Raw genomic sequence first — 13,738 nt, forward strand, 5'->3', positions numbered from 1 at the left:
AACTTTCTTGGTTTCTTGGTACACAAAAGAGGGATTGAACTTGATAAAAATAAAGCGAAGGCCATTCTAGAGGCCAAACCACCTAGCAACAAAAAAGAATTGCAAAGGTTTCTAGACCAAATAAACTTTTTAAGACGCTTTATTTCTAACTGTGCAGGGCAAATTAAAGTCTTTTCGCCACTTTTAAAGCTGAAAAATTAGGACGAATTCGTCTGGAAAGAAGAACATCAAAAGGCTTTTGAAAGCCTGAAGACATATTTGTCAAGTCCACCAGTGTTGGTGTCACCAATCCAAGGACGGCCAATGAAAGTGTATGTATTGGCTGAAAAAGAATCAATAGCTGGAATGGTCGCGCAAGAAGACCAATTTGGTGAAGAGAGGACGATTTACTACTTGAGTAAACGGTTAACAAAATGTGAATGTAATTACTCTGCTATCGAAAAAGTATGTCTTGCATTGTATTTCACATGTATAAAATTAAGGGCTTATTTACGGCCCGTAACCGTTTATTTAATTTCTAGAGTAAATTTGATTAAGTATATATTCTCTCGCCCTATTTTACACCAAAGGGTAGGCCTTTGGACGTTAGCTTTATCAGAATTCGAAATACAATACATACCCCAAAAGACAATAAAAAATCAGGCTTTGGCTAACTTTTTAGCCGATCATCCTTGCCTGAAAAAATTGAATTAGAAATCAATTCGTTCGAAATAAAACCTTGGGTGTTGTATTTCGATGGGTCAAAAACCTCTAAAAGTGCAGGAGTAGGAGTAGCATTGATAAATTCTTTAGGGTTTTGCTACAAATTCGCATTCACTTTAGATAGGATGTGCACCAACAATCAGGTCGAATATGAAGTCTTAATCGTGGGCCTGGAACTAATGATAGATATGGGGGTAAAAAATGTAAACGTTAGAGGCGATTCTCAATTGGTAATTCACCAACTGATTGGTGATTTTAAATGCCAAAGTGATTCCATCATGAGCCAATATGAAATTGCCCAAGAGTTGTTAGAAGAATTCGACCAAGTAGAACTTCAGTGCGTTAATAGGATATACAATGATATAGCAAATGAGTTGGCCCAGATGGCTTCAGGGTACTCGATGGTTTTAAATTAGAAGTCTACTTGTGAATATGGAACAATATTGCCCGTGATCCAAAGAAGGGCGAGAAAGATTGAACTTCATTGCATACAAGATGGAGATGCAATGGATTGGAGGGAAGAGATTAAGGAGTTCCTTAAAGAACCTAATAAAAGAGATAGTAGAAAAATGAAGTTGCACTTGCTAAACTATGCATTGATAGATGAAGAGTTGTTCAAGAAACGCTCTGATGGTATACTGCTAAAATGTGTAAGTTTGCAAGAAGCCAGGACGATCATGGCTGAAGTGCACGAAGGGATATGTGGAGTTCATCAAGCTGGCCAAAGGATGCGATGGTTAATTATTAGAAATGGATATTTTTGGTCAAAGATGGGAGAATTATGCGTTCAATATGTAAAGAGTTGTTTAGCATGCCAAAAGCATGGTCCAATACAAAGGGCGTCAGTACGAGAGATGGCACCTATTATTAAACCTTGGCCGTTCAAGAGTTGGGCGATAGACCTGATAGGGAAGATTTATCCTCCATCATCCAAGCAACATACTTTTGTTGTAGTTGCAACTGATTATTTTACTAAGTGGATAGATGCGGTACCTTTAAAGGAGATCACCCAGAAGAATGTCATAGAATTTATCCGTGATCACATCATTTATAGATTTGAAATTCCACAAACTTTGATAGTAGATCACGGGACATCTTTAAATGGGGATCAAGTGGATAAATTCTTGAGCGAGTTTGGAGTTAAATTAGTAAACTCCACACCATATTACTCTCAATCCAACGGGCAAGCAGAATCTTCTAATAAGATTCTAAAAAATATCATAAGGAAAATGATAGATGAAAATGCCAGAAATTGGCACGAATGTCTGAACAAAGCCTTATGGGCATATAGGACATCGCCTCGATCAAGTACCAAAATTACTCCTTTCCAACTTACTTATGGACAGGAGGCCGTTTGCCTATGAAAATTAACGTGCAATCGATCAGAGTGTGTTTGCAACATAAGTTAAGTGTTGATGAGTATACCGAATCACTAGCTCAAAACTTATTAGAGTTGAACAGTCATAGAATAAAAAGGGCCAGAGCGAAATACGTTCAAATAAATTCCTTTATTATCAAATGTTCATTACAAAACTTTGAAATACAAGATGCTAAATGCTCTATAAACTACGATTGAGAGCAAACTAATCTCCCGATCGATTGCCGAGTAAGAGGGTGTACTGGCCTTGATCGCCGTCCTGATCGCACTGCTGCAAAGGCAAGCAGAGAGGCCGAGAAGCACTCTCAGCAAGCAGAAAGGAAGATAAAGTGCTTTCACATCGCTTTTCTAAATGCATCGCTGCAACGACAGGTAAGGAGGCTGAGAAGCACTCTCAGCAGGCAAGGTGGCTTGCAAGCACCCCAAAAATTGCCTTCTATCATTGAATTCCTTGTAAGAACGAAGACGATGGGAAGCACTTCGCAGCCGGCCAGAGAATATTTCCTATATCTCCCATACCAAAGGTGGCATCAAGAAAGATGGTTAAGTGGGCGGATCAGATGATCCATTTCCATGGAGAACGAAAGCTTTTGATTGATTGTCAAAAATGCCAAACAAATGGTAGCAAATTGGTTTTTTAAAAAAGAAAATGGAAATGAAGATGGAGAGTATGAAGTATACATGCATTTATAGGGGGTGAAGGTAAAAAGACAGAATGTGATGTGCATTTATAAGGGGTGAAGGTGAAAAGACGGAATATGAGCAGCCATATTCGTGTCTAGTAAATGGGATTAAATGGCCCAAAATCGAGCATAAATATCAAAAGAAAATGTGAAAAATTTTAGCATAAAGCAGTTAAATGCCTGAACGATTAAAAGACGAACGTCAATAAATGCACAAAAGGCTAAAATAATTATTCATTGACAATGATAGCTGCTGTTATATCAGTACAAGGTTACAAAGAGAAAGTCAAATGCGAAATTACAAAAAGAAAAGTTAAGGCAATAAACGTCCTAATTACAATTCGCCCCATACCGAGCAAATTCTTTCCCTAAGCTTCCCCCAGTTTTCGTTCTGCCGAGAAGAAGTGATGTTCAATTCAGCCACAATATCATCATCAACTTCCAACCTTTTGTACTGCTCGACCAAAGACTTAGCTCGCTCAATTCCTTGGGAGGCATTACACTTTTTAGCAGCCATTCTTGCCTTACAGTCGTCCATCTTGGCTCGAAGCTCCTTCAACTGAGCAGCCAAACTAGTCATCAAAGAGTCTTCAATCATGACTTCGGAAGAGATTTCTTTCAACTCGTCCTCAGCTTTGTTGATCTCCAGAAGCAAAGACTCTTTTTCAGATACGGCGCGAAGATATTGAGTACTTTTGGCCTTCAGTTCAACATTCTTGGCTAGCAAGGAGAGGACTTCGGAATGGATAACTTTCAACATCGCTTTAAAATCAGCGGAAAGATTGAGCGACGAAAGTGTCAGTGCTTGCTCCAATTTCGCATTCAAAATGCTCAAGCTTATCCTTATGCCTGACAGCATTAGCCTTACCGATGTCCATATCCATGAAGGACACATACTCAAATATCGACTGTTTGAGGAACTTCATATCGTCCTCTGAAGAAGCAGAAGGACAACTGGCTGAAGCAGAGCGAGATGTTTTGACTTGCCCCCAGGAAGCGAACAAGTCGTGGATGGAACGCACAATTTTATCAGCATCCTTCAAAGAAAATCGCCAATATTGAAGGTTTCCACTACACTAAACAAAGTGGAAGTAAAGGTAAAGCAAAGATTACCTCATCAGCAATCTTGGAAGATGGCATATCCCCAGCCAAATCTGCCACCTCTGGCTCCACCATTTGTAAGGACTTCCCCTTATCTAAGCGAGAAGACCTTGCCGCAACGGGCAAACTCATGGGAACATCTACAGAACTCAAAAGATAACAAATCAACACCAATAGCACAAGCAAAGGTAAAGTATCAAAAAATGAATTACCTTCTACTTCAACATTTGGGGGGTCAACGCCCTGGGAAGAAGGTGGCTCGTCCATTGGTTGTAATGAAGATCCTAGGACTGAAGGTTTCTCTTTAAGCGTAGCCCCTTCATCGGCAGGTTTGGACGAATCAGCCTCAGCAGAGGATGATGGAGCAGGAGCTGCCAACACCAAAGCTTTCAAGGGAGAGCTTGAACTTTTCTAAGAGGTCCAAATAAACTATCAGCACATGGAAAACCCTCAAGTACAGAAAGGTATGCTTATGAGTAAACCGATTTAATTACCTTCCTCCTGACGATGAGAGGGGTATCATCATTATCATCATCAGCATCATCCTTCAAAATGGGAGACGCTGAGGCTGGCCGTTTGCGGCTTGGGGCACTTTTTGCTACAATAGGCTTGGCAGGAAGAGAAGCCGATGGACGGGCAGATTGTTTAGCACGAGCAGAGGAAGAGGAACTCCTAATGGACACAGGAGTGACCAAAACATGAGAGGTGGAAGAAATGTTTGGTTGGTCTAGTGAATGGAAAGCACGATTGGCATCAGTAGCAAACAATCTGCGCTTCACTGACGGCCAGAGTCGTTCAAAAAGGGGATGGATGGCACGGCTAGGATTGAAGGGGGCTAATGAAAAATTGCTCGTCAAAAGAAGATTGCGAACATTTATAGCCTCTGCCTCCACTTTATTAATGGTATGGAAGCGGTCTATCAAATTCTTTGAATAGCAAGGGGGAACAGGCCAAATTTGGCCAAAACCAAGTTGGCGAGCGAAAAATTGGGGAGCATATATTTCTACCCCAGCCTTGGCATTAGTCCCAGTCAAAATATCATGGAACAACTTCCTCCCGGTCAAAAACTGAATCCAAATGAATAGAGAGGTGCTTGCACTATCCATAGTGGATGGAGGCTGTACATAATCTGGAGTCAAAAAAGGAGGAAAAGGAAAGAAGGAAGGGATTGAATACAAAGTATAAAAGAATGAAAAAATGTCCCTTCTGAACATATTTACAGGAGTCAGTGGCTCAATGGCTAGCCCGTAGCAGCTAGCAGAAGGGCTGGAAAAAGATGGAGCACCAAGCAATGGAAAATAAACTCTCAACCACATTTGAGCGAACCAAAGAGGTCCACTGCCAGTGGGAGATGCACCATTCTTCAATTGGGATTGAACAGAAGCCATGTCTCTATAGAGGGCAGCTAAAAAGAAAGAACATAAATTCAGAGGCCTACCTCGCTCCAATTCGTGCGCTATGGGTAAATAGCTCAGGGAGGGCTTTATACTTGGCACACACAAAATGTATTTACAAAACCAAATCAGAAGAAAGGCCACTCGCTCAGTATGGGAAGGCTCAGCGCTCGAGTGGTTATGAAGGGTTTGCAGGCTTGAATAAGACTTGGTGAGACCTTTACCAAATTTTGGAGCGGCACCAGAAATCAGGATACCGGGGAAAATGGTATCGCCCAAAGGTGGCAGATTTACTAGGGCCCCAATATCCCTTAAGGTAATGGACATGGGACCGAGAGGAAAAACAAAAGTATTATACTCAGTAGACCAAAAACTTAAAGCGATTGGAAAAAATACTGGGTCAAAAATAGGGGGTTGAAGAGAGATTTCTAGCAAATCAGAAATCCCAGTATTATCAAAAATTGCCTTAGTAGGACAATGGTCCACAAGGCGAGCATGCCATCTACGAAAAATAACATCAGATTTAGGCCAAATGCGAATACCTCTTTCGTGAAGTGGCCCCAGCGGCAAAGAATTTAGAAACGGAGGCCCATGAGTACAAGGGAACAGCTGACCGACTGTCGCTTGTTCGATGGCCTCGGCATTGTTGAATGAAGGATCTAGATAGAACTCATTGAGTTCGACATTGACCGGTGCAAGAAAGTTCGGAGTTACATATGGCCGAGTAAGGAGTTTCTGAAAGTCTTTGAAACTGAAGGAGTCACCAGAGTGAGATTGTGAAGCAGCCATTAGGGACGAAATAGAGTTTTGCAGAGTTACGTAGCAGAGAAGCAAGGAGATGAATAATAATATTGCGAGAGAGGTGCGAAAAAATGAGGCGTGATTTAGTGGTGCAATGAAATAGCGTATTTGGGGGTTATAAGGGTTTGCAAACATCGCACCTTTTCAGGCTATAAAAGAAAACAATGATTAAAATTCTTGAAAATTTCGAATGTTGTTGGAAAACACAAAGTGAATATGGCAAAATTAATAATTTGTATTAATTCTGCCGTATTGGGGGGTAATTGTTGACACACAAAAAAGTTCAGCCCAAATCGAATAGCCCAAGGAACGAAGCCCAACTGGAAAATCCCCAATTCAGATAGCCCAAAGAACGAATCAGTCAGGCAATGCAAGATAAAGGCCCAAATAAGGAAGCCCATGAACGCGGAAATACCATCGCCCAAGGTTGCAAGTGGCCCAAGATTTGAGCGAATGAATTGCCATGCAGTCGCCCAGAGCTGTGACTCTGCTCTCGTCCAAACATTCGAGTCACCCAGCATCTTAGCAAACATAAGAAGTTATGGTTATCCAAAAGTGCAGTTAATGAAGCAGTTATTGGGTAGTCCTATCACGTTCCACGATTCAAGGAATTCAATTGAAAACGGTTGAACGACAAAAGTAATGGCAGCAGTTAGAGAAGGCAGTTCCATGATAAGTTGGCCACTACAAAAAAAGTGGGCAGTTATAGAGCGATCAAACAGTTTCTTAACCAGTTGATCATGAAGAAATCACCCAGGGAGTATAAAAGGAAGAAAAGACATAAAGCAAAAATCCCGAATCAAACACTCTCAAACAGAGAATATGTAACTTTCGATTTCTTAGTTTAGATTTAAACACTTCTTTTACAGTAACTCGTGTGTTTGCGCCCCTTGGAGACATTCTGTTTTTATTTTTCAATTGTAAAGTCATCGCCAATAAAAAAGCCCCCTTTTGAATTTTGTCTCAAGAGGTTTGTCCCTTACACAATCGTCTGATCTCTTTTTAATTGTTAGCGACTAACCCACGCGAAACAGATATAGAGAGTACAGAGCAAGGAAGGTGGGTTTTGGCACCTCGGAGCAGAAGGGTCGATTTAGTGGAGAAAAAAGGAGATCAAATCCTAGCCTTTAACCATTCTGATTGTGTTTTTTCAACCGTCGGATAGTTCGAATTTATCCGGCATTCTTGTTTTAACGGTCTTGTAAGTTGTATCCACGGAAATAGTTAAAGTGCCCTTTGGATTTGGCTGTATGGTGAGCTATTGCATCCAATTTTTATCGATTTTTTACGATTGGTATAGTCAGTTTGGTTTTTGAATTAATTTGATTGGGTTAAACTGGCTTTATTTGCCCGAAGGAGGAACTTTATTAGTGTATGTGAAATGTTTTTTGTATAACAAGATTGAGCTTAATGTTTTAATTGTTAGTAATGTCAGGGTTAGAGTTGTAGAATTAATTGATTTGTTAAATTATATTCAGTGGCTTACGTGTACACTGCATGATTTAGCTGACCAAGAATTTATTACAGCTTGATAGCGATTTTGATACTAGCAGTTCTTGATAAGAGGCGGATGCAGTGTAAAGCACTTCGTCGTACGTGTTTTTTTCTTTACTTTTGATAATTATTAATCCCATGAAGGAGAATCTTGAATGATTAAAGGTGGCTATTTTGAGTATGAATGCTCCGTTTCTTTAAATACTTGAGTCCACCCGAGGATGATTTTCCTGATCTATGATTTGATGTGGTCCTTTTCTTTTCTGCAAATGATGTTCGTTTGTTTATCTAAATCACCAGATGGCTCTCTCATAGTAGTGATCTGATATTTTCCGCTCTCCGCGGTTCTGTATTCTAATAAATCAGTGCTGTTCTCTCTTCTGCTTTCTAATATGGTTGGTCGCAGGCAGATTAAATCATTATTTGCTGATTGATGATCATTATCGGATTAGATATTTATCTGGTACTATCTCAGTCAGCTTCTGATTTTGGCGGTTGATTGAGAATGACTGAAACTCCCTCTTCCTTCGCCATCTCCGTTGCTGGCTGTGAGAAGAACCAGGGTTGGTCTTCCTCTTCTGCTCATGTCTCCTGATTTGGATAACCCTATTCAGACCCAGATGGCTGTGGCACTTTTTAAGAGTCCGTTTGGTAGCAGGGAGTACCATGGAACCAATAGGACCGAAGGGAAACTGACAGGAAGGAGACGCGTTTTTGTGCAAACCGAGACAGGTTGTGTTCTAGGAATGGAGTTAGACCGGAGTGACAATGCAAATACCGTGAAGAGGAGGTTGCAGCTTGCCCTGAACTTTCCCACTGAGGAAAGTTCTTTGACATTTGGTGATACAGTATTGAAAAATGACCTCAGTGCCGTTCGAAATGACTCCCCACTTCTTCTGAGACGGAATGTAATTCATAGAAGCTCTTCAACTCCATGTCTCTCACCCACTGGCAGTGACATCCAACAAAAGGATCAGAGTGGCCCTATAGAGGTACTGGGGCACTCGAATTCCTTCGCCAAGACCAAACAACTTGTTAAGGAAATTATCAAGGCAATGAATAATGGAGTTGATCCACTCCCTGTTCATAGTGGCCTTGGAGGGGCTTATTACTTCAGAAACATTAGAAATGAAAGTGTTGCCATTGTGAAGCCTACAGATGAAGAACCTTTTGCACCAAACAATCCGAAGTGCTTTGTTGGCAAAGCTCTTGGGCAACCGGGCTTAAAACGTACAGTGAGGGTCGGGGAAACAGGATACAGAGAAGTGACTGCTTATCTTCTTGACTATGATCATTTCGCAAATGTGCCACCCACGGCATTAGTGAAGATCACCCACTCGATCTTCAATGTTAATGGTGTGAATGGAAACAAGCCTCCGAGCAAGAAGCTTGTCAGCAAGATTGCATCCTTTCAACAGTTCATTCAGCATGATTTTGATGCCAGCGATCATGGAACCTCAAATTTCCCTGTTTCTGCCATGCATCGCATCGGGATATTAGACATTAGGATTCTTAACACAGATAGGCATGCGGGTAATCTTTTAGTTAGGAAGCTTGATGGTGTTGAGAGGTTTGGTCAAGTGGAACTTATTCCTATTGATCATGGCCTCTGCTTGCCTGAGAGTTTGGAAGATCCATATTTTGAGTGGATTCATTGGCCTCAAGCTTCAATACCATTCTCAGATGATGAACTTCAGTATATAGAAAATCTTGATCCCATTCAGGACTCAGAGATGCTGCGAAGAGAGCTCCCCATGATTCGAGAGGCTTGTCTACGTGTCCTGGTCCTCTGTACAATTTTCCTTAAAGAAGCTGCGGCATATGGGCTTTTCCTTGCTGATATAGGCGAGATGATGAGTAGGGAATTCCACAACGGTAAGGAGGAACCTAGTGAGCTTGAGGCTATATGCATCGAGGCAAGACGGCTGATTGCCGAGGACATGACGCCCAAGGCTGAAGCTGACGTCCAGGAATTTCAATTTGATATAGATTACGAAGATGGTGGATCTGACTTGAACCCAAAATTGGCCTTTGAGGACTTCATGGCAGATTTTGGATTTGGAGGTGTTAATGCATTTACTCCTCTTTCTAAGCTAGAGGAAACCATTGAAGAGGAAGAGGAAAATGAGGGAGAAGAGTTGGAAAAGGAATTCACTGGGGATCCGGTCCTTGAAAGGATCTCGACCATTTCAAAGCCATCTATGTCGCTTAAAAATACAAACTTAAGTGAGAAGAGCCATAAGTTCCCAAAATTTTCTGGAGCAAAGCCTGACTACTGTTATCTTGCTAGTTCATCATCAGGCCATGGGACTGCAAACGAGCTGCTTCCCACGAGTGTGAGCTTTGTGAAGCTAGCAGACATGAATGAGGAAGAATGGGAAATGTTTTTAGAGAAGTTACAGAAGCTTTTGTACCCAGCATTTGCTAAGCGCAAGTTTTTGACCATTGGTCAGAAGCAACGACAGAGGCTCGGGACTTCTTGCCAGTTTTGAGAGATATATGACTACCACATGTTGCTATTACAGACGGAAGAATAAGATGACAAGCTTGTTGAAGGATTTTTAGGGTAATTGGGTTTATGATTTCTCGTAGCCGTAGGGTAGGAGTAGTAGCAAGACGTAGTGATGTAAATATTCTTGCACCTCGCTTGGCTTTTGATCTGTACTTCAAAAGTTGAGTAGTCAGAATTTAAGTTTGTCGAGAGTATTAGATTAAGGTCTATTTGACATATATTATTGTGCACATTGTATCTGATTAATAATTGTATTGCATCAGGAAAGATGTAACACAGGTCCTCAAGTGTCACAAGTGACACAAATTCCATTGATGCTGACTTTCAAAGCAGAATAGACATTGGAAAGCAACAAATTGGCCCCTCGTCAAAAAAGTAACACAAATTATTGGGCCTTCGATGCATTCAAGTCCAATGATGTATTTTTTATTTAAATGTGTAACCTTGATTCATGATGTTATTCGTCATTTGTATTTTGGAAATAGGTTCAAAAATACCATCAATATCTCGTGGAGAAATCTAATTGACAAGTGAATTCTCATTAAAACACGGTTTGAATATTTGATGGTAAATTTCCTTGATGCTATCTTGTCATTGGCAGCAATCAAAGATGAACTGTAAGTACAAATCAAAGGCAGTTAAGGAGATAAGAATATCATGTTTGGTGAAAGTCTCCATCATCAGAAGTCATTTTTTTTGAGAAAGGCCTCTCCATCAATGAGAAGAAAGAAATTAACTTAATTTTTATAGAAAAATCTTAGCTAGAATATTATCTAGATAACTACTGAAATATTTACACAATCTATGATAAATAGCTCCTCAAAGAAAAATCATTGCAATAGTGATTAACATAGGTAGCAACATTTTCTTTTCCAAATCAGTCATAAAGTTACACAATTTATATTTTAAATTATGACCCAAAAAAAAAAAAAAAAGAAACTCGCAAGAAAAAGGGAAAAAATCGTTCTGAAGCCATTCTACCTGAACTGCATGAGAAACAACATATATCAGACATGTCTCCAAGGCCTTTCTGCAAGATTTACACACTCTCTATATCTGAAACAATCAACAAGATGATCAATTGTCATCCCACATGCTTGCATGAATGAATACACGATAACGGGCCCCACTAACCGGAACCCATGTTTCAATAAGTCCTTGCTCATGGCCTCAGCTTTTGGACTCCTCAGAGGTACATTTCTAGGATATCTGAATCTGTTGATCATTGGTTTATAACTCACGTAATCCCACATGAAACTGCTGAAAGACCCAAATTCCCTAACAATCTGTAAAAAGATTGAACCACAATGCAATTAGCATTTCGATATAAGCCACATCCTGGGATGGTTGGTTCTAGGCTAGATGAAATCCATCTTTTTCTTTTCTTAAACACTATAGAAAGGACTTGCCTTTGTTACGCATTTTGCATTGTCTACTATGCACCTAACTCTGCTTTCTGCTAAAGTTAGCTCTTTATTGGAGGCTATTTCAAGAATCTCCTTTTCTCCCATTTTAGACACGTTGTTGGGATCAAAACCAGCAAAAGATTCTCTGTGTTTTATCCAAAACACAAGATTTCATTAAGAATCCATATATCGTATTAAAATAGATAGATATAATGGAAATTATAAGCAGAAATTCTTACCTCAGAAGTTCCCTCCTTTTTAAGATTTCAGTCCAGTTAAAATCCATAAGCATCCCAGACAATGCAAGCAGCTCAAACAATTGATTGTCATCATAAACTGGAACTCCCCAGCATTCGTCGTGGAATTGTACATAAACTTTTTCTGTTCGGTAAATCATTTGATATTCATATTACAAGTATCCCCAGCAGTCATTTGAATCGATGCATATAAGGAAAAGCCATAATCGCAACTTTTGACTAGAAAAATGCTAAAGTTGTTTAAGCTTTTAGATGAGGTCGTTTAATAGGATTTTGTTTTTCATTTCACATTATAACTTTCAGAAGAGTTACATGAATCAATGCTGGTAATGAAAAACCATAATCACAATTTTTCTCACACGATAAAACTTAAGCTCTTAGATGAGTTAGATTAACTATATACTAATAACAAAATATAAGGATTTTGTTTGTCATTTTGTATTATAGTCTTTACAAGCTATGAAGAGTCGGATAAATCTTACCACTGTTGCTCGTGATCCAGTTGCACCTCCTTATGCCTCCTTCCTCAATAGGACTTGCACTAGGTTGACGGATAATTTTAGTCGCAGGGACCTCTCTTCGTTCAGGTGGCGCTATCAAACGTAGTGCTGATAAGATTTTCTGATCAAGTGGAGTGGAAGAATCTGCTGTAAAGGAAGAATCAATTGAGTTCTGTGACAAAGATAATGACAAAGAAGATAAAGAAAGAGGTGAAGAACAAGATCTATGTATTCCAATTGGGTAAATTTTCTTGAAGTGTTTCGATAAAATGTTGCAGTTTGGTTTTTCCTTTTGTTTCGGAATACTTTTGTTCTTCTCTATATCACGTTGTGTACTATATTGTTTGGACATGTTGTAAGGATAAACAAATTCCACAGCTCCTAGTCTTAAAATTGGACAGATTTCAAGTGAATGAAATTTATAAGGATGTCAAGAAGTTGGTAAGAGGAAAAGAGTTCAAAAGTACCTTGTTATCTGCTACTTAGGTTTTAAGCAAATTCTAAAGGTATATCTAACTTGTATATTATTTTCAGAAAATGATATATGGATTTCTACAATTTTACGAACAGCAAAATGATTCTTATTGTGAAAATATTATCACATAAGTTGCGGTTGTTTGGCATTGAATGAATGCCGTGATGGAAAATAATTCATTTAGTCGAGAGCGATACTTTGTTTATTGTTGTCTGGTTGTCTAGAAATAACTAAAACTGGACATGAGTACAAATTTGATGCTTGGATTGGTTAATGAAAACGTCATAGCAGAAGATTGTATACTTCATTGGATATTGAGCCACTAACGAATCCATTTGAAATTCGTGATCCTGAACATCGAAAGTGCTTATCGCGTATTCTCATGGTTCCAATGGGGTGGAGATGGTCAAATTGGTCCATGAATTTTCCTTCCTTTTCTTTTGTCGCATTTTGCCCAAAAGCTAGGATCCAATCCGAGGTACCCTACAAAGATATAGTTGATAGATAAGAGGTGAACAATTATGTACTACTCCTTGTTCGCCAAGTCGAAATTCTCTCCTCCTATTCATCCATCTTTCCACTACAACTACCTTGTTACGACATCACCATAATGCAAGGGACTTATGACAAAGAGCATGGTTTTTAAGTCATTGATAGACGTCACCCGCTATACAAAAATCAGCAATAATTTCATATCTAGGTTTACAGAAGTGGGCAAAAGGCTAGAGAATTAAGAGTGTGTTTGATTGATATGAAAAATTTCACATCGAAAAGAAAATATTTTCCTTGTTTTGAGGAAAATAAAAACCACCTCCACCCAAGAAAAATATTTTCCTTCAAAACAAGGAAAATTAGACATATTTTCAAAAATTGGAAAATATTTTCCATGAAAAAAATTAACAATCAAACACATCAAGTAGGAATTTGAATAGAAAACTGATATTTTCCATGAAAAATAAATGTAATCAAACACACCATCATTGATCTTTGAGACAACATATCATTTGTAGTGTGCAGTGAACAATGGAGTAATTT

At 39.4% G+C, this 13,738-nt stretch overlaps 2 protein-coding genes across 2 annotated transcripts; one reads left to right on the plus strand and one right to left on the minus strand.

Annotated features, from left to right (window-relative positions):
- Window positions 1-7,675: 7,675 nt before the first annotated feature.
- LOC111369325 (phosphatidylinositol 4-kinase gamma 5-like) lies at window positions 7,676-10,327 on the plus strand. The gene has a single exon (XM_022990802.1). The coding sequence runs from the start codon at window positions 8,138-8,140 to the stop codon at window positions 10,043-10,045; it is 1,908 nt and encodes a 635-aa protein (XP_022846570.1). The 5' UTR covers window positions 7,676-8,137; the 3' UTR covers window positions 10,046-10,327.
- A 456-nt stretch (window positions 10,328-10,783) lies between these two features.
- On the minus strand, window positions 10,784-12,607 carry LOC111369326 (DNA-3-methyladenine glycosylase-like). The gene is made up of 4 exons (XM_022990804.1): window positions 12,211-12,607; window positions 11,711-11,852; window positions 11,475-11,616; window positions 10,784-11,351 (listed from the first exon to the last, which is right to left on the minus strand). The coding sequence occupies exons 1-4, from the start codon at window positions 12,578-12,580 to the stop codon at window positions 11,073-11,075; spliced, it is 933 nt and encodes a 310-aa protein (XP_022846572.1). The 5' UTR covers window positions 12,581-12,607; the 3' UTR covers window positions 10,784-11,072.
- Between the last annotated feature and the right edge of the window lie 1,131 nt (window positions 12,608-13,738).

The sequence above is a fragment of the Olea europaea genome, chromosome 20, assembly GCF_002742605.1.
Source record: "Olea europaea var. sylvestris chromosome 20, O_europaea_v1, whole genome shotgun sequence".
Lineage (NCBI taxonomy): Eukaryota > Viridiplantae > Streptophyta > Magnoliopsida > Lamiales > Oleaceae > Olea > Olea europaea.

What these genes read in the sequence shown, in the direction of transcription:
- LOC111369325 (XM_022990802.1), top strand. Translation starts at nt 8,138, where the DNA reads ATGTCTCCTGATTTGGATAACCCTATTCAGACCCAGATGGCTGTGGCA.
- LOC111369326 (XM_022990804.1), bottom strand. Translation starts at nt 12,580, where the DNA reads ATGTCCAAACAATATAGTACACAACGTGATATAGAGAAGAACAAAAGT. An exon ending in CTGGATCACGAGCAACAGTG is followed by an intron (nt 11,853 to 12,210) that starts GTAAGATTTATC and finishes TTTACCGAACAG; the next exon opens with AAAAAGTTTATGTACAATTC. An exon ending in ATGCAAAATGCGTAACAAAG is followed by an intron (nt 11,352 to 11,474) that starts GCAAGTCCTTTC and finishes ATCTTTTTACAG; the next exon opens with ATTGTTAGGGAATTTGGGTC.